Raw genomic sequence first — 27,011 nt, 5'->3', positions numbered from 1 at the left:
AATTATCTAATTGAACCACAGGTCCTGTTCCCTCCTTATATGAACTATTTCATGAGGCTTACAACCCTAAAACAGCTGCCTCATCTCTTATTAATAGTGGCAAAACCTGGTTGTTGTTCTGTGCCCTAAAGGAACGAGCGTTGCAGCAAATTCATATTCCTTGAGGTGCTGTTTGCAACTGCCTGCCTTGAGGACTCATGCTATGACATGCACAGATTCCTTCCACTTCTATTTCCAACTCTGAATTTATACTGCTGAAGTATAAAGGGTTCCTTTTCCTTAGCATACTTCATAGAGGACATGCTTTAGGCTGGGGATGGGGGAAGAGATGTCTCTTGCTCAAAGCCCTTGGGACAATAGCATAAGTCATTATATTCAGCCATGTTGTCAGCAGTCATGTTGCTCCTAAGATGGCCTCGGTTGACTTCCAAGCAGGCCACACTAATAGCAGGGCCCCCTCCCTGCTTATAGTCATCACCTCTGCCATGTATCTAATGCCCGCAGGCCCTTTTGTCTTTTCAAGATCATTCAGGAAGATGCACCGTTTCTATCTGACACCCAAAAGCATTATGGTTTTACTCTGCCTGGGATTATAAGAGAACTAGTAAAGGACCTTGTGGTGCTCAAGGCAGGTGCTAGATTTAAGCATGGAGTTGGTGTCCATTTTTCACACCCTCTCCGTTACCCAAACAAACCCCCATCCAGGACATATTTAAGACCAGTGGATGCTATAGTACAAGCCTATCCAGTGATACTACAGCAGTGTGGGCTCTAAAGCCTATAAAATGGCTGACACCCAGATAGATTCTCCACCCACATCAGAGCAGTCATATATATATATATATATATATATATATATACATACATACACACACACACACACACACACACACACCTAAAGTATTGCCCCTAGCTAACAGCTTCTTTCCCCGCAAATGCGACAGATGACAATGTACCCACCTTTGTTTTGCTGCAGCCAACATTGTTCCATCTTTATCAAACAGGACTGTATTTTTATAAAGATATATGCTATGCCACAGGTTTCCAAGGTTCTCCACACACCCACACAGAAATTGGGAGCCATAGCATGTGCAGGAAATGGAGACTGGAATGTTATTGCTACTGCTACAACAGACATAGTTCCTTCTCACCCTCCCGCCCTTGTCTCTCATATGTGCTTTCATTAAAAGGATGCAGGGTTTGGTTCAAATCAAATAAGTGTGAATTATGGGGTGCTCAAAACATAGGTTATGCGGGCTGGCTGGCAAGCCCTCGCCCAGTCCCCATGACTCTGCATTCTTTCCATGGTCCCTGTGTCACAGCCATTGGCGCAGGGGCAGATGGGGTGGGGTGGGGTGGTGTTTATTAGCAATGCATTTCTGTTGCCTAGCTGGACATTTTTCAGAAGCTTGCAGATTGGTTTGAAAGACAATAAGAGGGTCTTTCTTCTTTCTCACAGAGCAACACAGACTGATCAAGGGGAAAAGGCGTCTGCCCTCTCTATGATGGATTAGGAAAAATAAGCAAGCGGAGAAAGCACAGGAAACTAGTCAGGCATCACAATAAAAACTGTGCCTGGTGGGTGTTTTTGTCTTTTGAGTCTGAGCAAATGGGTTATAATTGCAATCTAAACTGAATTTTATTGGAAACATCACATTTTCTTTTACAAAGGAGGGTTCCTGTCTCCTTTCATTCCTATCATTTTCCAGTCTGACTGTTCTCTTACCTGCTACCATTACTGGCCATAACACCCCCCTCATACTTCTCTCTCTCTCTCTCTCTCTCTCTCTCTCACACACACACACACACAAAGAGCGCTTTCCAATGGAAAGAAAAATAGAGAACAGAACCTGTGTTGTCACTTAAATCTTGTTCTTTCCTTAATAGCCTCACACATCCAAGGGACAGAAACAGTGGCCCGATGGTGGGGCCCATGATTGGACACACGCTGAGCGCCAGACACACACCCGTGATTGTTCCCCCAGAGAATTCAAAGCAGCATCGGCTGGAAACTGGTGTCCATTGTCCTTTCTTGAAACCCAGCCAGCCGCAAGGGAGGGGGAGAGATGCGCAACTACCAGCTGCATTCAAAGCAGAATGAATAGGACCTGCGAGAGGACCTGCAAGGGCTCCCGAGGCCTCTCTCCCGCGGATACGGGCCGCTAGAGGGGCCAGTGCTGCAAAAGGCGAGGCAGCTCCAAGGGCGAGAGAGGAGGAGGAGGGGGGGTACCAAGAGAAAAGGCGATGGAAGGCTGCGGGCTTACCTTTTGCGGGCTCAGAGGCTCCGTGCGGTCCGCCCTCGGTTGGGAAATGCCGGCGCTGGCATTGGCGAGGCTCCGGGATGCGGCCCCTGCCTGCGCGCCCGCTTGCCCGATGGAACGAGATGCGAAGAGACGCGCCTGGCCGCCTCCCCGGGCTTGTGGTGCTGATGCTGCGCTCTCTGGGGATGCTCGATTCCTGCAGGTTCACTGCGCGCCCCGCCCCTCGGCCCTGTCAGCGCGCTGATTGGCTGGCAGAGCAGAGGAGCCTGTAGCCCGCAGCCGCCAGAAGGGCGGGGCTGGCACTCGGCTTCTGCCGCTGTTGATGCTGTTGATGCTGCCTCTCCGGAGGGAGGGAGGGAGCGAGGCGCGCCTGCTCTGGGTGCTCCAGAGGCCGCCGACCCGCTCACTGCGGAACTGCGATGCGTGGCCCCGGGGGGAAAGCCGGCAGAGGCAGCCGTCTTCGCCCTGGGCAGAGCACAAGCGCCTCCCCGCCCACTCCGGGTATGACTCCTCAAAGCAGCGAGCGAAAATGGAGACGGCAGGCATCCGTGCCAACCGCATCCATGCACTTGCTCTATCGCAGGAGATCTGACTCATCATCCCCAGCCTGCGCATCCACACAGGGCCAGACCAACGCGCTTTTGGTGCTCGAAAATTGCATTCCTCGCCGCCCCGCTGCACACACGCTAGCAAGGAAACGAAATCAGTGTTATGACAAAAACAAGCGAAGAGCGCCAGCCATATATATATATATATATATGCAGGTTTTGGTGTCTTCGGGTGTCTTCCCGTGTAAGAGTTGGGGTGTCTAGGCGACGTTTCGACGAGGTCTTTAGCAACTAATCCACACCTAATGACCCTCCTAAGTGGTACTCAGAATATCACTCAAGAAATCACTCAAGATATCCCTCAAGTAATTAATGAACAAAAGAAGAAAAGGCACACTAACCTGGGAACTTCCTCTCTGCCCAGAACGTTGGAGGCTATACACCACACCCCCTCAACAGTATTTATAGGAACTCAAACACTGAGATCCTGCTCTGTTCTAGTAACAAGAAGCCGAAAGCACCAGCCTGAAGATGACGAGTGAGACCTCGTCGAAACGTCGCCTAGACACCCCAACTCTTACACGGGAAGACACCCGAAGACACCAAAACCTGCATTCCTGTACCCGTGAAAATCTACGAAAGCATATATATATATATATATATATATATATATAATCGGCGTTTTTGGTCACATGATCACATGTGAATATAGCAGGTGTGTAGCAGAATCAAGTAAACACAGCTGATCTCCTGCCACATTTGTGTGCTCAAATCTTTTTGCAGAGTTCACATTTCGGGATTGTATGGAATTAATATTGTATGCATTGGTGGCATCAGCCACAATACGTTGATAACCTTTCAATTTTTCATATGATGATTCTGCAATGCCTCTGGTCTTCTTGGGATATATTTCATCTAGCCTTGACCAATTTGGTATTAGGAACCAAATCATCATTGCAGTAGCAGCATAACGACGACAACAACAACAACAACGGCCTACCCTTCAACCCCAAGGTTCTCAGGGCAGTTCACAACATTTCAGTAAAATACAAAATATCCAGCATTTTCTAAAAGGGAAAGGTTGGACCATCCATTAATCAAGCTCCTTAAAAGGAAGGAATTCAACAGTGAGCCTTCTATAAGATACACAGGTGATTGTCATCTAGTGACAAAGCAGAAGCAGGTGTTTCCCACAGTAGCACTAACCCTCTGGAACCCTTGCCCCTGTAATCCAAGAGGGGTCAACTGTGGCATGTTTTAGAACTTCTTTTTAAAAATTGCTTGCATTTCCTGGCTTGATTTTTATATTGTATTGCTTAGTATTTTGTCTCCAGATTTTTATTCTGATATTGAAAGTACGTGTTTTGTTTTATTGGAATTTTCACTTAATGATTTTAGGGTGTCATTTTGTTAAATCACAGATTGGAGGTTTTTATGTATTAAATGAACTATATACGTTGATGAAATAAATATTCCATTGACTGCTTTAATATGTGGGTTTTTTAGTTTTGCTATATTGGTATTGGTTTCAGCCGTAGTGTGTACAGTGGTACCTCGGGTTAAGTACTTAATTCATTCCGGAGGTCTGTACTTAACCTGAAACTGTTCTTAACCTGAAGCACCACTTTAGCTAATGAGGCCTCCTGCTGCTGCCGTGCCGCCGGAGCACGATTTCTGTTCTCAACCTGAAGCAAAGTTCTTAACCTGAAGCACTATTTCTGGGTTAGTGGAGTATGTAACCTGAAGCGTTTGTAACCTGAAGCGTATGTAACCTGAGATACCACTGTACATGCATTTTTAAATTGTAAACTGCTTTGTAAATTAAATTTGGCAAATACTGCATATGAATAAACAATACTGTATTCTGTGGATAATTGTTTACATTTTTGTTTTACTGTATTTTATGGACCTTGGGTTTTTAGTTCTGTTTTGTAATTTGCCCAGGGCTCTCATAAGCAAAGCAGGGTGTTACCCAAGAACAACCCCCATACCAGTGTTAATCTTGGCCACGAGCCCAAACAAGATCTCTTAGCACTTTGGATAGAGTTCATAGATTAATTAGGTAAATTAAATCAACTAATGTTTATAGTTGAATAAACAGTGGGGGGCAATTTTAATTAGTGATCACTTATTTTGTTTGGTGTTACTACAAGTTAAGCAGTGTTGTGAGCTAAACTGTTTATCTTTTGTAGGGTTATTTTGTTTCTGTAATACTTTTTTTAAAAGTTGGCCCTTGCTTTAAACTGTATCTGAAAGCTGTTTATTTCTGTTTGGTTCAAAAATATTAGCAATAACTTTCAACATAAATAATCCACTTGATAGAGGAAAAATGTATTTAATAAATGACTTATTTTTCTAATTTCAGGAAAATAGCATCCTATGCCCATCCCAGCATCAATTATTGTGCGCATCCAATAACACCTGTTACTTTTTGTCCCAAACTCTTCATCACATCTAATTACTTAATTTTCCACTTTGCTTGCTTACTCTACCATTTCTGAATCTCAGACATTTCCCCAGTATTCTAAAAGTGGGGACTATATTGGTCCATATTGAAGTTTTTTGTTTGCTTGTTTTATCTCTGTCATTTAAAAAGTGTATCCACTTCTTGTCTTTGCTGCAGACCTAACTGCTTACGATGTGTGTATCTCCCTCAGCTGAAGCATGCATGTCACTATTTACAGCAAGGGCATATGAGGTTGGGCTTTGCATCTTTTTAGCTTTATCTCCAATTTTACTCAGGCTGGCATTTGCTAGTTAGAACACTGACCTTCCTGCCAGATGGAAATATTCATTTATACCAATAAGAAAAGAAGCTTACATCCAAGTTTCCTAGCTAGCAGATGTTGAAAACAGCATACGGGTCATCCCTTGGTCACACACTCTTCTCATATATTCTTTTTGAATGAAGTTACCGCAGTTCAAAAGCAAACTACAAGGAGAAATTCTATACCTTATCTTGCTTTCTTGTGATATACAAAAAAATTTTTTACTATCATTATCGGTCCCATTAAAGGTACTGTGACCATGTAGGTTTTGAAGTTTTTCCTTATGGCTGCCTTTTAAAAAAATAAAAAAATAATAAATATTATTGCTGTTTAAATTTATTACCTGCCCTTCATCCTAAGGTCCTAGGGCGAGTTACAACAATTAAAACACATTAAAAGCAGTTAAAACAACTTATAACTAAATTAAAAGCAACTAATTTTTGCTTAAAAATAAATAAAAAAGCAGTAAGAATTAAATACTCCCAGAAGTTATATGTTTCTGAATATCAGTTGCTGGAAACCACAGAAAGGGAGAGTGTTGTTGTGCCCAGGCACTGCTTGCAGGCTTCCTATAGACATTTGGTTGACCACTGTGAAGGAAGAAAGCTGGACTACACATATATGCTAGGGCCAGCTTTTTCTGGTATAGCCTGAGATTTCATTGCTTCTATAGCCTTATGCATTTATCCTCAAAAAAATGAACCAACCAAAATGGTTTCTCTGGAAAGAAAAAATACAATTGATCTTTTTCTGAGGAAGCAGCTGAGTGAAGTCATCTGATAAGTGTATCTGTCAGGAAAAAGACTTCAGGAACATGGGGAAACCTGACTGGCTTCACAGGAGAAAGCACATTTGTATCCTCTCATCACTAAAACATATCTCAAAACCTTTTATTTGTCAGTGGTGGCAGATTTAACATTTAGTTATGAGTCAATGAGTGGTGAGCTATTCAATTGGATGATGTGCATTGTCTGACTTTGTGTCCTCTAAGCCTTCCATGACATACATGCATTTATGAATCCACCCTAAATAATAAGTCTGCAGGCTCAGAGAAACTTGGGTTTAAAAAAGTATGGTCTGTCTCCAGTCAGGATACTCAGATAAGGATTTTATCTGATAACCCTTCCTACCCAGATCTTAACACTCAGGATCACTGCAGCACACTAGCCTTTTGAGAAGAAGCATTTGTGGATTCCCTTTTGTGTTCAGAGCTGCTCAGGTTTGCATCATGCACCTTCTGCCTTTATTACACCCCCATCCCCTTATCTGGAAGAAGATTGTTTCCCTGCAGTTCACTAAATCCCAGCTGGAGCATTTCCTGTTTGAGTCAAGCCCTGCTGGAATATATCCACTCCATTGCTCTGTTGTTATCTAATGCCTGTTTGGCAGGGTTGCAGAACTGCTGTTATGATGGCATGAAGGAGAGAAAAGGAAATTAATGTTTGTACTAAATTGGGTAGGATATTGGAGGTGTCTGCTTTCGAGAATTCATTACCAACATTTAGGATAACTGCTTACACAAGAGCACCTTGGTTACAGCAGGACTCATCTCCATATTACAGTAAAACATTTGTCCCAGGACCCAGAAGCCACAGAGACAGCAATGGCTCATATAATCAGGCAGCCATGGTGCATGGAAGCAAGCCATCCCTTATTACCAGCAGTAGGACATAACTTTAGCATTAATAAAGACCCTGGTGGAGCCATCCAAGCAATTTTTCCAGAATTTTCTATTCGGAAATGGCTGGCTTATGCAGGGTTAAGGGATAAGGGCATTGTCAAATAAGGGGCACAGTTGCTCCATAATCAGTTGATTCCATAATCAAGCATTTTTAAAGTTGGAAGATACCTTGGAGGTCATAGAGTCTACCCTCCTGCTCAGTTGCAGGAATTTTGCAACTACAAGATCCCTGAGAGGTAAACATGCAACCTCTGCTTAAGTATCTCCAACAAGGGGTCTTAATTGCTTTCAGAGTGGGATGGGATAGCCTTGGCACAATGCTAACAAGAATTTAAAGGGGATAGGCATTTTAAAGGCAAATGCAGTTCAGGGTCTCCCACGGCAACTTTTCAAAATGAATTGGATAGATTTGGTTCAAATCCCATCTCAATTCTGAATTGTTACTGGATTGTTTTTATTGCTTGTTACTCTGTGTCATTTGCTATGCTTAAAATCCCCCTGCAACTGCCACAGAGCAAATATCTGCTTGGTCCTTGTGGACCAAATTGCCCATCATCATCATTATTTATGAACTACTAGTGAAGTCGCACTGGACAGCCAACGTTGTTGGCAAATTGCAATAAAATATTAAAAATAGCAACATTTAGCTGAGTGGTGGCAACGCCACTGCTCACCTGTGTTTCTTGGCAGAGGCATATGAGCTTCTTTTTGCAGAACCCTTATTGTATTTTATTGTATTTTATTTTATCTTATTGTATTTTATATTCGTAACACCTAAAATATTATAGACTGTGGACAGAAGAGATAATCCGTTGAACACTTAGTGATTGATGGGGGGGGCGTCATTCATGAAAGAAAAGTAACTTTCTATTTGCAAAAGATTAAGCAATTAATGATTAACTCCACCAGTTCCATCACTAACTTCCAAGGTCTCAAAGTAGGACATGGGAAATGTATTTATTTGTTTGATTAATTCATACTATTTGAACCCAGAGTTTTGGTCAAGACCAGGTCCTCAGCAATCTACTGTGAGGTTCAGAAAGTTTCTTTTCTTGTAACACTTCAGGTCAACGTGCGCCAGAAAGCAAGAGAGAAGGAACTGAATGAGAGCCAGGCAGGCAGCAATACTCAAGGGTTTGGGTCCTTGTTGCCAACTTTAACATGTCTAAAAAAAGCAATGCCACTCAGGCAGGTAAGTGAAGGGCTGCTGGGTAGAGGGAGCCTAAAATAATTTGATAAAGAGCCTCTGGATGGAAGATTGCATTTTGAATTAATAAAGGAAGCAATAATAAGTAAGGATGGATGAATATGTCAATTTTGTTTTCTCTCTTTTACTAATTCAGTTCTCCACATTTCTGCTGCAAACTGCAATAACTCTCATGAAAATTTGTCAGTATTTTAGTGTGTATTTCTGCTGAAACACAGATTTTTGCATGCAGTTTTGACTAATATATGCATTTTTGCAACTTATATTCTTTAATATATTGCATTTTATTATAATTGCCTCTCTGGATAAAAGGCAGGATATAAATTTACTAAATATAACCTTTTTTTAAAAAAAGTTATTTTCCACCAATGTATGCATTTTTATGAACACTTTCCCCTAATATATGCATTTTGGTACACATTGCTTGATCAGAAAACTCCATCACAACATTCAGAGACGTGCGAATTTTGAAGGATACAAGTAATTGAGTTTCAGTTCACATACTGGTTTAAGAACAAATCAAGTACCGGTAGTTTCTCACTCAAATGCAAACAAAATTGGATTTCCCTCCCATCCTTAATATCAAGCTAGCAAGAAAAAATATTAAACTGGGAGTAGGTTTGTTGTCTTGCCTTGTCATGCAGAATGCCTTCTAGTCAGCAGTACTCATCTTCTGTATTGTGTTCAGAGTGTCATTATAGAAGCATCTGTACACATGGAGGAAACTGAAACAATTTCACAAGGGCCTAAAATCATGCTGAAAGGAAAAGAAAATGTGGTATCTTACTATGAGTTTATAACAGAAACAGTAACATCAGTTGCAGAAGTTTGATTGGTTTGTTTTTGCTGAATTCTGCCTCTCTACTAATTTAAATTAAGGGCCAGCCAAAGTAGAAGTGGGTTCAGAGATTGTGACTGTAAGAAGCAACAGGGTCGTGCAGAATAATACCATTGGCCCAGCGGAGATTGTCATCTGCGATGGAAAGATAGCCGATATTCTTCCAAAGAGAAACTGGGCCAGACCCAGTGGAGAAAAGGTATGGACTCATTTAACACTTTAATTGTTTGTGGATTTCTATACTAGTGTTCAGGATCTGTTTCTAGCATGTTTCACAAATAAAACAGTAAAGTTAAATAAAAATGCAATCCCATACAAAAGCAGCATAAAATACAGATAGAGGACCAAAATTCTTTTAAAAGCCTGGGAAAATAAAATATAACTGTGTAGGTGCTAGGAGTCTCCATGAGTATCCTGGCTCCCCACATTTGAACTTGAATTGATATAATGGCGGAAAGTTTTGGAAATTTTATTAATGAAGTTAGTAAAGTGTCCCAACATAGGTCTACAGTTTACAAGCAGGTAACGCATCACAGAGGACGTGACTAGGATTAGCTAAAAATTATTGTTATAGAAAGTCTTAACCATTGTATGTGGAAATGAGCATGCAAATATATTTTATAAACAGGTTCAATTTCCAATATATTCTGAAGTATTTAAAATGTCAACAGTGCTGAAAGTTCAGCATTTAATAGCACTGACATTTTGAAGCGCGGTTTTATATGCATAAACCTCCCAGAATGTTTCATTGTTAATCTGTGCTGATGAAAAATTCTAAGACAGCTCAAGGTTACACTGATCCCTTTCTTAACTGTGGTTCTAAATGAATAGCTACTGCTCTAAGGGGTGACACACGGCATCTTTCATATCTGTTACATCTTTCCTGCACATTACAGTTTTCACAGACGATGACAACAACATACAAGTGCAATTAGGGGGTCCTGTGTAGTACTGCACAGTGGTGGAGTAAGAGGGAAGCGATTTCAATTAAAATCCCACTTTAGCCATGAATCTAAATAGGTGACTTTGGGCCATTCATAATCTCTCAAGCTCAGGGTCCGCTGCAAGACTCTTGTGAAAATTTAACTGGAAGAAAACATGTATGCCACCCTGAGCTTCTTGGAAGAACAGTGGGATACAAATAATATAAATAGTAACATTAAAATTGTATTTATAAAAAAGAATAGAGACTGACCTGACTTGCAGGGACATGAGTCAGGAAAGCAATAAAAATATTGTCATGAAATGCAATATGAAATGTATATAAATCACAGGAGCAACAGCCAAGAAACAGCAAAATCCAACAAGCATAAAACAAAACCCAAAACAGATCAGGTATAAGACACGCTGGAATGTCTGGGCAAATTTTTAAAGAAGTTTTTAGCTGGTGCTGTAAAATGATGAAGATTGGTCCCAGGTAAGCTTCTTTGGAGAGGGCATTCTGTACATGAGACACCATTACTGAGAAAGCCCTCTCCCTAGTCGTTATCCTCTTAACCTGAGATGGTAAGGGAACCTGAAGAAGGGCCTCTTTTGATGAATTATTTGTTCAGGCAGCATCATGCATTAGTAACCAACTTCAGATAACCAAGCCTCAAGCTATTTTATGAACAAGAAAGGAAAATATATTCTGGAGCATGGTATTAGGAGAGCTTTACAAGGGAGCTTGTGAAAGTGAACTATCCCAACACAAAACATCACATCCCTGGGGGCTAATTCTCCACTCAGTTACACTAGTTTCACGCCATCATGATTCCATTGACTTCACTGTAACTGAGTAGAGAACTAGACCCTATGGTCATAATACCAATGCAGAGCATTGAACCAAATTCACAGTGAATGCATTGGATAGGGGCCAGGGTAAAGTGTTCTCTCTTTTTTATGTGGTTTTCCTTCTGGGTTAAACTTTTAGTTGCCTGGCCAGTGACCTTTAGCCAGTGCCTGTTGCTGATCACAGCACACTCCACATTACCTCGACTAATAATTAACGCAACTTGCTCTGTCTGTGAATTGTCCATGAGCTGCGCATGAGATTCTCTCACTGCTTGGTTCATAGGGTAGATTTTGGCAGAAAAGCTATTGGTTCTCTTTCTGTCCATGTAAGTCATCTGTGTCAGATATGGCCAGTTGCTGGAACATAAGAAGACCCTTAATGGAACAGAACAAAGGCCTATCAAATCCAGTATCCTGTTTTCAGGCAAACACACAAGCAGAATATGGGCGCAATAGCCATTTCCCATTACAGTGGTACCTCAGGTTACAGATGCTTCAGGTTACAGACTCTGCTAATCCAGAAATTGTACCTTGGGTTAAGAACTTTGCTTCAGGGTGAGAACAGAAATCACGTGGTGGTGGTGCGGTGGCAGCGGGAGGCCCCATTACCTAAAGTGGTACCTCAGGTTAAGAACAGTTTCAGGTTAAGAACGGACCTCCAGAATGAATTAAGTTCTTAACCCGAGGTACCACTGTACTGTTACCCAGAAACTGGTTTCCTGACGCAATCTCCCTTTGCCCCTGGAGGTAGTGTGCAGTCATCACAATAAGCAGTAATTGATAGGCTACTCCTCCATTAATTTCTCTAATTCTCTTTTAAAGCTATCCAAGTTGGTGGCCATCACCACATCCTGCAGCAGGAAATTCCATATTTTGGGAAATTCCATTTGTACTGTGTTGAATTGCTATTACAAGATGAGACTACGGCTCTGCATGGCCTGCTACAGGGGCCATTATGAATGAGAAAACTTGTTCTAGATACAACCTTAGCTGAACTTGGATGGCCTTGTGGCAGTTATCCATGGTCTAGTAATCTGCCAGCTAGACCACTGCAACGCATTATATGTGGAGCTGCCTTCAAAGATGGTCCAGAAACTGCAGCTGACCCCAAACAAGGCAACAAGATTGTTAGTGAGGATTGGAAGATATCAGCGTATTATGACACTGGCTATGTCATCTTCAATGGCTTCCAGTCCATTTCCAGGCCCCAAGCACTGTGCTGGTAGGAGGGACTGTGATAGTGATTTAAAAATGAAACAAAAAATGAAACAGAGAACAGTAGTATTAAAAAAAAAGAAAAGAAAGAAAATACTAGTACAGTAAATACAAGATGTGGTCAATGTTTATTAGATCCTTGTCCTTCCTTGTTACAGTCTGGACTTCAAAGATAGTGAATGCTCTTCTGAGAGAGAGTTTGGTGCCTGCTGCCCTTAGAAAGGTAGGAATTAGATCTCAACTGGAGGGGAAAACTAGATTGGAAACTTCTCCAAGTAGCCCCTCAACCTGAGTCAGTCTTGTTATTTCTGCCTCTGTCCCTTTAAATCTGAGGCCTCTTTTGTACATTAATGCAGGGTGAGTCCTTTGAAAGAGGCCCCATAGATACAGAGTACACATGTTCCACAAGGCCTCTTTTGAAAGACTCACCCTGTACAATCTAAATAAATGTTTGTGTCTTAAAGCATCTTAAGGGAATGAAAAATGACTGGAGATGAAAAGAGAGACAAGCCTTCCTAATTAGGAATGCCATCAGATGCAACTTAACTTCTGAAAGTCAATGTATTTCCAAAAAGAAGGGAAAAGACAAAACAATGGCTATGCCTGAATTCATCCACTCGTGCAAAGCAGCTAATGAAGCATACTGTACTCCTTCTTTAAGGAGCTGCAAGACTATTAATTGCTTCCAAGTAACTTGAATCTAACTTTCTCTTAGGAAATTTGAGAAATAGTTGAGCTCTCAGTGCACATGCAAGGAAGATGAGTGTCTGATGAATAATGGTTTGCAACAAAGATGCAAGTGTTTTGTTTTGTTGTTTTTTTAAAAAATACAATTCCTGGCATGTTGAAATTATGACAGATCTCTTACTGGATGAGTGTTCTAATAAGGTAGAGTGAGCAGAAAGCCTAGCAAGAAGTCCAAATGATCAAATCAATTATGAAGCGTTCTTAGAAATCTCAACTGTTGTGGGCCACAATCCAGCAGAGAATGAATGGTTTTAAGAGCTCTTTTAGTCTGCAATGGCTTGTGGCTGTGAGTTTTTAAAGTGTTCCTCCAAGCTTTCTATAGCATTCCAAAAAGCAAAATACTAAACTGTGTTTTGAATTAAAATCCAGAGTTTTTAACAAGGAACCTGCACAGGTTGCAAGCATTCTATGGACCACACTCATGATGAAGGCAACTTTAGAATGTTCTGCAATTAACCTGCAATTAACCTTCTGCCTACAGATCTTAGATGTTGGAGACCTCGTGGTCATGCCTGGAATAATTGACCCTCATGTGCATATATATGAGCCTGGACAGCCAGCTGGTGAAGGATTTACATCTGTGACTCAGGCCGCAGCTGCAGGAGGCATCACCACTGTTGTTGACATGCCCTTGTACGTTTCCAGAGGGCTGGAGGGAGGGAACAAAGGGAGAGAATAAGGACTTTCCTATTTTAATGCAGAATTCACAATGAGATTTCCCAGGTCAACTCATATAAACTACAGTGTAAGAGTTTATATGTCTCTTCCTAATATGATCTAATCCCTCATCCCATTGTAGGCCCTAAGACTTTCCTGAGGATCGCTTGACCCTCAGGAATTGCTTTCCAAGGGGTTCAGGATGAGTTGAGAATCTGTGTGTGTGATGTGTGTTTTTCCAAGCAAGTTTTTAATAAACATTTCCCCAATAGGAGACTAAAGAGGTAAAGAAGGGGCAGGGAATTATGCATAACTGAGCATTCTTGTGCTTGCACTTCATCTGGTAAAGTCTTTGTTGCTTTTTATTTATTTTATTGTATTATTATTATTCTGCCTTCCATCCCACATGGAAACCAAGCAGTTCTCTACATCATCACATTAACTTTCTTCGCACACCCATGTGCTCTGGCCCATCTTACAGATTCCTAACACCTGTAAATAAAGAACACTTTGGGTGGAAGGCAACAGCTGGAGAAGCTTCTGCAGGGCAGGATTTCTGAAACACCATATATAGTCCTGCAGTGTCACCTACTGGTCATACTCAGATACTGTAACCAAGGGTGAATTCCCATCCTCAATTTCCACACCAGAAATCCATGGTTGGTTGGTTGGTTGGTTGGTTTTCCTTTTTGAGGCCCCACCAAATGTCTAGACATAATTATAACACACGAAAACACACACACACACACACTCCCCAACAGCACTGAGAGTCAGTGTGGTGGTTGTAGTTATTGATTTATCTATCAAATGCATAGCCTGCCTTTCCTGATCATTTGAGGTGGTTCACTATAGGAGGAAAATACCAGACCTATCACTCCAGAACTGGAGATACTGATGTTCAAATCCCCACCCCTATCACTCCAGAACTGGAGATAAAGGTAAAGGTACCCCTGCCCGTACGGGCCAGTCTTGACAGACTCTAGGGTTGTGCGCTCATCTCACTCTAGAGGCCGGGAGCCAGCGCTGTCCGCAGACACTTCCGGGTCACGTGGCCAGCGTGACGAAGCTGCTCTGGCGAACCGGCACCAGAGCAGCACACAGAAATGCTGTTTACCTTCCCGCTATAAAGCGGTACCTATTTATCTACTTGCACTTAAGGTGCTTTCGAACTGCTAGGTGGGCAGGAGCTGGGACCAAACGACGGGAGCTCACCCCGCCGCGGAGATTCGAACTGCCGACCATGCGATCGGCAAGTCCTAGGCGCTGAGGTTTTACCCACAGCGCCACCCGCATCCCCAGAGAACTGGAGATACTGATGTTCAAATCCCCACTCAGCCATTACACACACTGGGCAACACTGAGCCAGTGTCTGTCTCTCAGCCTCACCTACTTCACAGGTTGCTTGTTGAATGCTGGAATGTATAGTATTTTGAGCCCTTTGCTAAAAGAAAGCCATGATAGAAATATTATTTATTAAATCAATAAATAAACATTTATGCCTGGTGGAAGCTCATATGGGAATAGGGAAATCCATCATCTTTGGCATGTTAAATTCAAGTAACTACCACAACCTAACAGAGGCAAATTTAAACTAAAGTAGTGTTTTTGTTGGAACCAGTTTGTGCACGGGTGGTACTGCTTTGGTTGAAGAATGAGGTCAGGATGTATTAAAGGTGTGTTACAGATTGGCAGCTAGACTGGGCTAGAAATGATCACAGTTTAGTTGCCTTCTAGGTAGGAATGGTTCTACAATTAGGCAGAATGAGGCAACTGATTGCGTTTCTCATAAAAGGGCAGGGAGTGAGGAGACACGCTGAGACTTCTTGTTTCAGCTGCCATCTGCTCCCTGACTTTGATTATGGTAGTGGTGGTGGAGGAGGAAGACAGGTATCATTTGCTGCTCTTAGGCAGCAAAATGTGCTGGGCCAGCCTTGTTTCCAAGTAACATCTTATTTTACTTCATCCCCTTAACTCAGGTACTGCAGTCCTCCAACCACAACCTTGTATGCCCTTGAGAAAAAGCTCCAGTCTGCTAAGGGAAAGTGCCATATTGATGTTGCGTTTTGGGGTGGCATCATTCCTGGAAATCAGGTTTGTATCCAGCAACGAAATGGCATCAGCTCCTTATGTACTTTGGTGGGAGGGCTGTGAAGGCAAGAGGGCTCCAGAAATGAAAGCGTTCCTTTAGATAGCATGATCCATTAAAAGTAAGAGGATGCAAATGGATGGAGGATTCTGCCATGTTTTTAGTTATACTAGGGTTGCTATATTTCAAAAAGTGAAAATCTGGGCAGAAACTTTTTTGAGCTTTTCAGCAATTTCCATCCAGACATGATTTCCGATGGCCGATTGCCAGCTATGCCCAGGAAATTCCAGACATATGGCAACCCTAAGTTACACTGCACCCTATGCAAGAGCTCTGGAAACAGTACAGTACACAGTTTTGAAAATAAGAGATGTGGCTTGAAATAAATCACTTGGCTTGAAATCCCAGTTCTAATTCCATATATGTATGAATGAATTGCAGCAAATTGTTGGAAGTGGGAAATGAACTCTGCTCATCCTCATAGGGATAGGTGAACTTTAGATTCAGTTTGCATTTAAACTTAAAACTCAATTGTAGCTGAACATGTGCAGAAATTGCAAGAGGGCAGAACTTAATATGCAACTCAGCCATTCTTCTGAGGCATTATTATTAGCAAACTTTCCAAGTGCTTGTCCTTGTGCTATCTCTTAGGCTGAGCTCCTACCAATGCTGAAGGCTGGGGTTCCTGGATTTCAGTGCTTCCTAATGGCCACTGGTGTGGAGGACTTTTCCCATGTTTGTCTACATGATATACATGTGGCAATGAATGAACTGCAAGACACAGACTGTGTGCTCCTGGTAAGCAGCTGAGTTCCTACTCGTTTACTCGCTAGCACCTTTGACATTAAGTACCTGTTTTCCATTTCTCTTCTCTCTTCCAGTGGATCTCCAGTCTGGATGGCAACATTTCACAATTTCTCTCCTTGGGCATTACTTATTTTTAAATTTTTTATGTATATTTTATTAGTGAATTGAAATATTGTACATACTTTTTCCCAGTAGGTTATTCAGGTACTATAAATGACACAAAAAAGATGAATGAAGATTAGTACAATAATTAAAAGAATTTACTAATGTCCACATATTAATAAAATTAAGCAATGCCCCTTCATAACAAAACATTAATTAATATTAAATATACAGAATTAAAATTTAATTGCGGTATATTAATTCATGATCTGCACATATTTTAAAGGTGTGAGAACAACTTCCCTATTTCCTTTCTTTTATTCTTATGTGTATAAGCTAATTCTTATTTTACATATTGAATTACCAAATCCCAACTTCTTATAACCTGCTTATATTTTTTTCTATCTTTAATCGTTGTGGTTTTCACTTCTTTGGATTATTTATACTTGCACTTTCCATCTCAAAAGAGACACTTAAGGTGGCATACATTCTTCAGCAAAGAAAAATCCGCTCTTGGAAAACTGGCATCCAACATCCAACAAAAGATTCAAGGGAGAAAAGAACTATGACCCACCTTTTAGCTAACGTGTAATATACAGCTATAGACTATATTAGCCTGAGTACCTGGATTCTAGGGCAATAAGCAATTTCACTGTTAAAGTAGAGCAACTCCCTTCCCAGCACGGAGTACTAAAATGAAAAGGTGCTGTTATGATTTGAAATATCACAATAGTGTTTTGTTTTTTTAAAAAACAGCAGGCAATCTTCCCTGCTTTAAATTAAGCACTCTTGGTGACATTTAGCTTTCATAGGCTTGTCTAAAACTAGACCACTGGGATGGGGTGGGGGTGAGAAGGAAGAAGATGTATTTTTAATCTTTGTTGGAAGCCGCCCAGAGTGGCTGGGGAAACCCAGCCAGATGGGCGGGGTACAAATAATAAATTGTTGTTGTTGTCGTCACATTGTTATATCTTCCTGTAGAAATTTTTTATATAAAGTTAAACTTTCCCCCCCTGTTTGGGACTCTCTACACAGTTCCATCCAGAACAGGAGCCAAGTCACTCCCTGCCTGTCCAAGAGGGTATGTATTATGCTAACCAGTACCTTTACTTTTACCCCACCCCACCAGATATGTCTGCCAGGAGACATGGGAGCATTTTCCCCCTTCATCACAGGACCCTGGTCATCCCTTTGTGTTCTTCTGAATGGAAGTGTTTGCTCAGCTTAGAACTTGTTTTGCACCAACAAAGAATTAGATAATAGAGACCATCAATAGGGCAAATAAAGGAGAGTAGATAAGAGAGGAGACAGCAAGGAGTCTGGAGCAGCCCTGGGCAGTGAACTGTCTGAAGAAAAATACCTGAAGATTTCAGAATGGCCTCCCTCTGATGACATAGGAGGGAGGGAGATTTCAGTTGCACAAGAAATGGGCACAATCTTTCTAGGATGCGAAGGGAGCTGAGAACCGTTCCCCTAAGGACCTTAGGTGCATTTTAATATACTAAAACACTAGAAATAATCTTGCTAGAACCCACTTGGTAAATGTGTGCATCTTTATATTTTTCTCTCCCTTTCCTCAAACAGACACGATGGAGTACAGCACTTTCTTGGACACACGCCCTTATACCATGGAAGTGGAGGCCACCATCACCATTGCTGAACTGTGTCTCCAGTATAAGTGAGTGTTTCTTTCTGTTAAGCTGGAAATGAGAGAGCATGCTAAGGACATAAAAAAGCCCTGCCATATTACACCAAAATCCCATCTAGTTCAGCATATTGTTCTCCCAATGGCCAACTAGATGCCTATGGGAACCCACAAGCAAGACCTGTGAGCAATAGCTCTCTCCTGGCATGTGCTTCCCAGCAACTGGTATCATACTCCAACTGCCCCCAAAATACCAGGATCGTCACAAACACCCTTAAGCAACCACGTCCCGAATTCCCAAGGGTCCTTCCCTTCAGTACTGGAAGTTCAGACCGTGTGTCCCTCTAGGACATTTCTTAGATCTATGCCTCCCACTCCCTTCCTTCCCCCCTGACTCAATATGGCCCCACTTCCTGTTTATATGAAAACAAGATCTGGAGCACTTGAGGGCCCCTAATAAAGTTTTTCACTGTTTCCTTGCTCCTTGGTCAGTTGGTCTCTCATAAAGAAACTGATGAGAGGGAGCTAAGCGGGCGAGGCCTTCCACAAGGTCACTGTCCACATGGTTGCGAGGGGTGCCAAGAGGTCACAAGCGCTGAAGAGCAGCTGTTACAGTCACTTGGCTCTGGTTTGCTTCATTCAGCCACTGCATCTGAGTCCCTGCCCCAGCCTCTGAGGAGAAGGCAGGGTGGGGGGCACTGATGTAGAATATGTCCCTATTATCATCTGATGGGTGTTGGAGGGCATGTGGTATTCAGAGGCATACCACCTCCAACAATAAGCATATGCTTTTAACTTTACAGGATACCATGCCACATCGTTAATCTCTCCTCTGCTCAAGTCTTGCCCATTATCAAGGATGCTCGTCAGAAGGGAGCACCAATTACAATAGAAACTGCACACCACTACCTCAGCCTGGCATCTGAATGCATTCCTCCAGGAGGCATCTACTACAAATGCTGCCCTCCTATCAGGGACAAGAACAACCAGGTAAGAGCTGTGGAAAATGGAAGTGGGCCAATCCAATGGCAAAAAATAAAAAGATAAAATAAAAATAAAGTGATGGCAGAGAGAGGACATATGAAGTAAGATCTGAGTACTATTAAAAAGAAATACTTGATAATGTCTGCAATAATTCAGTAAGAAGAATAAGATAAGGCAGGAACTTTATATGATCAACAGACACCACTCACGTTGAAATTATAGGTTGTTCTGGATGAACAAAGTATGACAGGTTATTAAAATGGCATTCAGAAAAGAGTGAGTACACATACATACACACATACACACAATCTTATGCAGTTGACTCCTATAGATAATACACAGATCCAAACGATTGTCTAGAGACATATCAATGCAATGTTCAACTACTTCAATCCATCATATACATTATGAGAAACAAAAAGACAATAAAAACAAATAAAATATGTTAAAATTGACAGTGCAAAGTGCATTTGTGTCACATCCAGACATGTTCAAAGAAATGGTAGTTTAGTGCTTAATGTAAGTTCATTGTTCTCTAACGAACATTGTTTAACGAACTCAGCTTAATAAACCATGCTTGAGCACAAGAATCAGCCTATATGCTACCTCCTTGTCCCTCTCTTCTTCCCATGATGCTCTGGCTTCAGTGCTTCCATCATGGTTAATTCAAACCACAGTTTCCTGTTACATCTTAACTAGGAAACTATCATGTAATCTCAGACTACAAATACCAGGATAAGATGTTGGTTTTGCATCCTATTTGGTAAGTTGAGGTAAAACAGATGTAACTGGAAATTTTGGTTTAAAATAGCCATAATAAAAACACTGGATCCAGGCAAGGGGGGGGGCAAACACATGGGTGTATTCTCAGTTTAATAAACTATGGTTTATTGGCCCTAATAATTTGCCCGAAGTATGAGGCAGGCCTTCCTAAAGAAATAAGGGCACTAGAAAGCAAAAATGTCAGTTCCTGCACAATACATAGTACAAGTGAATTAAGTGTTATTGTGCTTCTTTATTGGGCCAGGATGCAAAATCCAGGAGTGGAATCATTGCAAAGCAATGCTCCTGTTCCCAGTTCCTTAAAACATTCCAGAAGGACTTGGTGGTGGTGGTGGTGGTGAAGAAGAAGAATCAGCATGGTCAGAAGAATCAGCGTGGCCACACTATCCTTATCTGTTTCTAAATGTGGATCTTTAGTCAAAGAAATTTCCTTTCCATTCTAAGGAGAGCTAACTTTCAGTGGCAGCTCTGTCACTGTTGCTTTGGTTGGTCTATTTTTGAGTTGAAAGCTGATCCTGGATCTTTGGTACAAACTGCATTACCTCTGTATGCATCAATAGATTAATGCAGGGGTCACCAATGTGTTGCTTGTGGGCACACATATGCCCACAGAGGCCTTTCCTGGTGCCTACAGGGTCCCCTTTCCTGCTCCACTGAAATTAGTGTTGAAAGAAGCATGCTCCTGTCGCTAGTAGAACAGGTTGTGAAGTGTGCTTGGCTGTGGTGCCCACAGCTGTGTATCCAGTTTGCAAATGTGCCACTGGCTCCAAAAAGGGATGTGACCCTTCCTTGATCATTCAATGGCTTCACCTTACTAAAGAGAACTACAAAAGTATTTCCTTGGCATAAACTCTTACTCTCATATCTCCAGGAGCAGCTTTGGGCAGCTTTGGAAGTGGGAGAGATAGACATGGTTGTCTCAGCCCATACTCCTTGCTCCCGAGACTTGAAAGATTTGAACAATGGAGACTTCCTCAAGGCCCCAGCAGGGATTGCTTCACTACAGTTTGGTAATGTGTTTATGAACTATTTTATATATGCTGTTCTTTTTCTTATCTTCATCCAATGAGCATGTACTGCTAAAAATGGAAAGGATGCTATCCCCATATCATCTCAAGAATATACTACACTGACAGGCAGTATCTCTCCAGAATGTGGGTCCTCAGAGGTCTTTCCCATTACCTGCTAATCTCTCCAGAATGTGGGTCCTCAGAGGTCTTTCCCATTACCTGCTAACTGGAGGTGTCTGGAATTAAAACAGTAACCTTCAGGACGCAAAGCATGTGATCCACCATTGAACTATGGCCCTTCCCAAAGCATGACCTGTCATCCTGTTGTTCCAGGTGCCCTTAGTGTCCTCAAGCAAAGCCAACCAATACCCCATTCAAAATGCCCATTTCATTTAAATTACAAATACTTTAGTTTTTCACTATGTAAATTAAAGTAATTTCATAGAATCATAGAATCATAGAGTTGGAAGAGACCACAAGGGCCATCAAGTCCAACCCCCTGCCAAGCAGGAAACACCAGCAGAGCACTCCTGACATATGGTTGTCAAGCCTCTGCTTAAAGACCTCCAAAGAAGGAGACTCCACCACACTCCTTGGCAGCAAATTCCACTGTCAAACAGCTCTTACTGTCAGGAAGTTCTTCCTAATGTTTAGATGGAATCTTCTTTCTTGTAGTTTGGATCCATTGCTCCGTGTCCGCTTCTCTGGAGCAGCAGAAAACAACCTTTCTCCCTCCTCTATTTAAATTTGTTTTAAAAAGCATGTTCAATAAAGCAAAGATGGGATCCCAAGCATAGTTACTTCAAAATAAGTTCCATTGAATGCAGAATAATTTTCTTTTGGGTAGGTTATGGCTTTCAGACAAAGAAATCTTAATTGATCAGATCACTTTTCACAGAGTAGCCAATTCATTGATTAAATTTGCATATGTTTACATACAAAAATTCTGAAGAAAATAGCATGAATTTACTTCCCTGGTGCTCCCCGCCCCCAATACAATCACACAATAGTGTGTGCAATTCAATGTGTTTATGTTTGAATGAGTGTGAATGAATGTCAGTGAATGTGTTTATGGGTGACCCAACATATTGCCACATGTGGCCCTCGCAGGAAAGGACTGCTCACCCCTTTACCAAATGTTCAAGTCTTCTCTTTGAGTGGCATCAAGTGATATACTTTAAGAAGAAACCAGGGAAGAACAATCTTCTGAACAATAAATTCCTCTACTAATTGTGACTGGAAAATTCATAGGTCTCCCTCTCTTCTGGACTTCTGCAAAATCCAGAGGGTTCTCCTTCCATGACCTAGTGCAACTGATGTGCAAAAATCCTGCCATTCTGAGCAGGCTGGAAGACCGTAAAGGATCACTTGGCCCTGGGATGGATGCAGACCTGGTGATCTGGGATCCAGAAAAGGAGTTTGAGGTAAGGATGGGAGAGGATATAGGTCATTTTTAAAATTTTGTGAATCACCTTGGGAGTCTGATATAGAGCAAAAAACAGGATATAGCAAATCTAATAAAATAAAGAGTTATAACAAACAAAGCCCTTACAGAAAACAGTGAAGTGACCTAATACCAAGTGAAGAATTAAATGTGCCAGTTTTATGAGACAGAAGTCCAAAGTGTAGTTGTTGTTCTTTGGATTTCTTATCCGTACTTCACCATAAGGTCCCAGGTAAGATAAAACAATGTAAAAATAAAATGTTAAAATCAGTTAAAACACTTTGGTCTTGAATGTTTCCAGTATAAAAAGGCATAGCAGAATGGTTGTTTCAACGACCTTAGCAAGAGAGTAATCTTGACACAAAGTTAGGGTGTCAGCTGGGGCATTATTTTTCTCAATTTGGATCAAAGATACATCAAAACACTTATTATGGTTATGGTTATTAGCTAGAGAGATACAAGATAGATATTGATTGTAGCGAACATCATGTATATACCACTTCCCAAGCCAGCGGTGGTAGCTCACTGGGTGCAGAGTAAATGGGAGTGTGTGAAACTAACCTTTCTATGCTTTGAAATTTTTATAATTGATGATCTGGAAAGTGCCAGTTCTGATATTACCATTCTCTTTGATACAACACAGGGACAATAATATTAGGTTGTATGCATTATCCTTAGTAAGCAACATATCCCAAACTAATCTGTATTATAATTATTTTGTCTCCTTCTTTCTCTCTTAGGTGAATAAAAACATAATTCATCACAAGGATAAGGTATGGGAAGGCTCATGTTTTCTGCATTCTCCCAGTGTTCCTATTACTGCCCCCCGCCATCCCACCCTCAAAACACCTTACTGTAATTTACTGTATAATTCATTACATTTTTGGCCTCTGCTTAGGGCAGGCTTTACTGTTAAGCAAATGGGACATCCCAAGTGTCATTTCTGTGGTGGTAGAGGCTATAATGAACTGACTGTTTAGTAATCTTCACCTCCATCTATCACTTTGCTTAGCAGGCAAAAACCAACAAACAAAATACCACCAGGAGGGGTGAGCACAGCCCTCGGCTTTCAACATTCCTTGCCTTTTTGCAGCCTTGACATTTATGGGCTATTCAGTCTTTATCTTTTCCAGGTCAGAAGTTACTGGGTCAGAGGATCTGCCTCATACAAATTTAAATAAGGACTGGTCCTAGTAGGCACTCAACAGGACGCATGTCTATGCTGAAGGAGTCTAAATCATTTTCACATCTGGTATCTTAGATTATTTATTAGTTTCATGGCCCTAACCTCAAGCTCAGAGTCAGAGGAGGATGAGCTGGCTGAGGCCAGGACTGCTGCACCACCAGGTTCCCTGGAAGTGAACCTGAGGCTAGTGGAACCTACAGAACCTGAGCCAGAACCCTCACAGATGCCTTTCGCCAAGTCCCATTTGCCTGAAGAGTCAAGTACTTCTTGCTCTACAGGCCTACCCAACAGAATTCACCAGGCCAGCAAGCCACAGAAGAGAAAAGAAGTGCTCCAGGTTAGGGAGTTGGCCCTTTAAGGATACCTACTCTTTGGGCATGGAGCTTGAGAAAGGTAAACTGGATGGAGGGGTTCATAAGGCCTCAATTCACCTCTAGTCTTTGTTGTTCACTTAGAGCTGTCTGCACCACTGCATCTATTTTGCCTTGTGCATATCTGCTATGGACAGATCAGAACCACCATAAACAAAAACACATTTACCCAAAGACCTTTGATTCTGCATTCTATTTATCCTTGCTTTTCTCTCTCTCCCTGCTTTCTCCTTTAGCTAACCCCATACTTGGGTTTCCAGCTTTATGGTAAGGTCTTTGCCACTCTTGTACGTGGCAGGCTGGTTTATCTGAATGGGAAATTTGCACCCAAGCCAGAAGGGGACCTGCTTGTGACAGAGAGAAAGATGCCTACAAGAGTCTCATCACCCTACTACTAATGAGGAAGAGAGTATGACAAATGTACTAGCTAAACACAAATCTGGGCAGAAGAGAAGCTGGAAGAATAGAAGAGGAGAGGAGAGTGGAATCTACACACATACAAAAAACGCTGTCAAAATGCTTTTTAAAAAAATGTTTTGAAAAATACATTGAATTTTGCAAAGCTCACTGTCACCATCTAGTGTCACATTTGTATATTGCACTTTACAACACATTTAAAACGTTTTATTTGCAGCTGTATATCTGAGTCTGAGGATGAGCGACATAAACAAAAAACTGCAATCACATAGTCTATTGTCTCAGTGAGAGCAGCTGCTACACTTTCTGAATTTTTCTACAACTGCTGAATAAATAAAATGAGGTCAACAGCTCCAACTAATATGTCAAGGATATGCAACAATGGAACAGTAAAAAGTTATTGGAGCCACTCCCTCATGCCTTCTTGCTTTCCAGAAGTATAAATAAAGCTAATAAAAAATCAGGGTGATGGGGGAACAAGACAAAAAGTCTGGGTGATCTCACAGCTCTTAATGCTTCATCTCAAAGTGTTTATTTTGCAAATCATTGATCTGATTTTTAAATCTAATGTAACACAGTGCTCACAGTGAATCAAACAGTAATATGCCAAAGTGTGATGAGTTCTGAATAAGTATTCTTTCACTATGGCTATGACCTTAGAAATTAGATAAAGAGGCTTTCGATATAACTCTTTAATCAAAGTATGATCTATTGATTTCCTGATCAGGATATGATCAAAATGGGATGTCAAGTAAACGTGTTTGAATTGTGCATTTTTTGATTCTTGCAGTTGCAAGAAGTAGAGCAAGGATGAGAAACCTGCAGTCCTCCAGATGTTGGACTATACCTCTTATCATTCCTGACCATCCTGGCTGAGTTTTATTGGAGTTGGGAGTTAAACTACCCCTGAATTAGAGGGTTACATATTTTAAGTCCTCTCTCAGACAAACTATACTAAATGCAAAACTAGGCACAGTGCTCTGCAACATCCATGAGGCTTTAAGACTGCCACTGCCAGCCAAGCAATCCTGAATAATTTATTTTTCTCCTATTTGACTTAATTTGAAAATCCATAGAAACAAAGTAATCACTTTATCAAAACTAAAAGGCAGCATTTCCCTTTGACAGTGCTGTGCTAGAACATACATCCTGCCAGAGCATTTGGACCTTAGTGTTTATTAGCTGGCAAGGGCTCGTGGTACATAAAAATGCTAAACAAAACATTAGAGGGCTTAATATCACAGAAATACAAGTTGTCCCAGTAAAAGGACAGATTCTCAGAATGAAGTACAGTATATGGTCTGATACAAAGTGAACTTCCTTGAAAATGCAAACGTTACAAAGGAAAATTGTGGGCAAGGGTAGAAGAGAAGTAATTCAGTCACTGAAACCAGAGAAACTGTTGCTATCTTCTGGTGGGATAATGGCATTCAGATGGTGCAATTGAAGATTATTGGTGTTCTTGTGAAACAAATCTTCCTCCAAACTTTTTGCAAAAAGGAAAGTGATGAAGAAATGTGCTGGAAAAACAATTGTTTGATGCAACATTGTCTAACCTCCCCTCAGACAAATCAGAATGAATGTTGAATAAATAGCTGGTGTTGTCTAACCTCCCTGCCATCTTTGTGAAAACCAAATCAAGGTGAATGTTCAATAAAACGGCTGTCTGGAGGTCCCATTGGACCCAGTCCAATGCTCATCATAGCCAGTAGATATACTAGGTTTCATCACCTCAGTCTAGAAATAGGACCTTGCCTTGTAAAGGAATTTTACAGGGATTCTGGTGAAGCAGAAAGAATTCCACTTCTCTTCCTCTCCCCTCATTGTGCTGAGGTTGCTCAAGCTCAGCTACTATTTACACTAATTGCATTCATGAAGTTAATGTCTAGTTTGGCTCTCAGAAGTTCAAACTACTGTATTACAGAATTTGGCCAGCCCTGCTCCCTCCTGTCTGGTCACCATTGTTCTATTACTGGAATGAAGCTAGGGGCAGGGGGTGGGAGGTGGGGAGGTTGCTCAGCAATCATATGAGAGCTCTGAAAGCACTAATATGGACTCGGCATGACACAAATGCATGCATCTCAGCTACATACATTTTTTAAGCACAAAAATAGTTGTGGTCTACCCATAGAGAAGTTGCTGCACTGCACACTGAAACTCTTTGTAGATTAAGTGAACCCATTAGGAAATTAAAAAAGAAATAGGGAAGCAAGATAAAGATATTTACAGTGGGCTATTGTCTACTGAAAGGGATGCGGGTGGCGCTGTGGGTTAAACCACAGAGCCTAGAAGGTTGGCGGTTCGAATCCCTGCAATGGGGTGAGCTCCTGTTGCTTGGTCCCTGCTCCTGCCAACCTAGCAGTTTGAAAGCACGTCAAAGTGCAAGTAGATAAATAGGTACCGCTCCAGCAGGAAGGTAAACGGCGTTTCCGTGCACTGCTCTGGTTCGCCAGAAGCGGCTTAGTCATGCTGGCCACATGA

At 41.5% G+C, this 27,011-nt stretch overlaps 2 protein-coding genes and 1 long non-coding RNA gene across 26 annotated transcripts in view; 1 reads left to right on the top strand and 2 right to left on the bottom strand.

Annotated features, from left to right (window-relative positions):
• Window positions 1–2,894, bottom strand: part of KIF1A (kinesin family member 1A) — a 117,044-nt gene extending 114,150 nt beyond the window's left edge. For 4 of the 22 annotated variants that reach the window (XM_081192508.1, XM_081192509.1, XM_081192510.1 and 1 more), the window contains exon 1: window positions 2,265–2,893. The gene's annotated coding sequence lies outside the window, so the exon portion shown is untranslated. Of the gene's footprint in view, window positions 1–2,264 lie in introns of all 22 variants that reach the window. The other 18 variants (XM_081192498.1, XM_081192499.1, XM_081192501.1 and 15 more) reach the window with 8 other exon arrangements.
• Window positions 2,895–8,258: 5,364 nt separating this feature from the next.
• On the top strand, window positions 8,259–24,940 carry LOC308586240 (allantoinase, mitochondrial-like). Its single transcript, XM_081192676.1, has 12 exons — window positions 8,259–8,450; window positions 9,345–9,502; window positions 13,520–13,671; window positions 15,672–15,786; window positions 16,433–16,579; window positions 17,726–17,771; window positions 18,275–18,368; window positions 19,139–19,325; window positions 20,974–21,112; window positions 22,364–22,536; window positions 23,297–23,329; window positions 24,350–24,940. The coding sequence occupies exons 1-12, from the start codon at window positions 8,420–8,422 to the stop codon at window positions 24,509–24,511; spliced, it is 1,437 nt and encodes a 478-aa protein (XP_081048802.1). The 5' UTR covers window positions 8,259–8,419; the 3' UTR covers window positions 24,512–24,940.
• Window positions 8,457–27,011, bottom strand: part of LOC308586316 — a 31,591-nt gene continuing 13,036 nt past the window's right edge. For 2 of the 3 annotated variants that reach the window (XR_014007800.1, XR_014007801.1), the window contains exons 3-4: window positions 16,634–16,795; window positions 8,457–9,222 (exon numbers count right to left, since the gene is read on the bottom strand). This is a non-coding gene — a long non-coding RNA (uncharacterized lncRNA). Of the gene's footprint in view, window positions 9,223–11,275; window positions 11,452–16,633; window positions 16,796–27,011 lie in introns of all 3 variants that reach the window. The other variant, XR_014007799.1, reaches the window with a different exon arrangement.

This window comes from Podarcis bocagei (genome assembly GCF_964188305.1).
Source record: "Podarcis bocagei genome assembly, chromosome: 4".
In the NCBI taxonomy this organism is placed as follows: domain Eukaryota; kingdom Metazoa; phylum Chordata; class Lepidosauria; order Squamata; family Lacertidae; genus Podarcis; species Podarcis bocagei.
The sequence above is the reverse complement of the archived record's forward strand: the minus strand, read 5'-3'. Positions and strand labels throughout refer to the sequence as shown.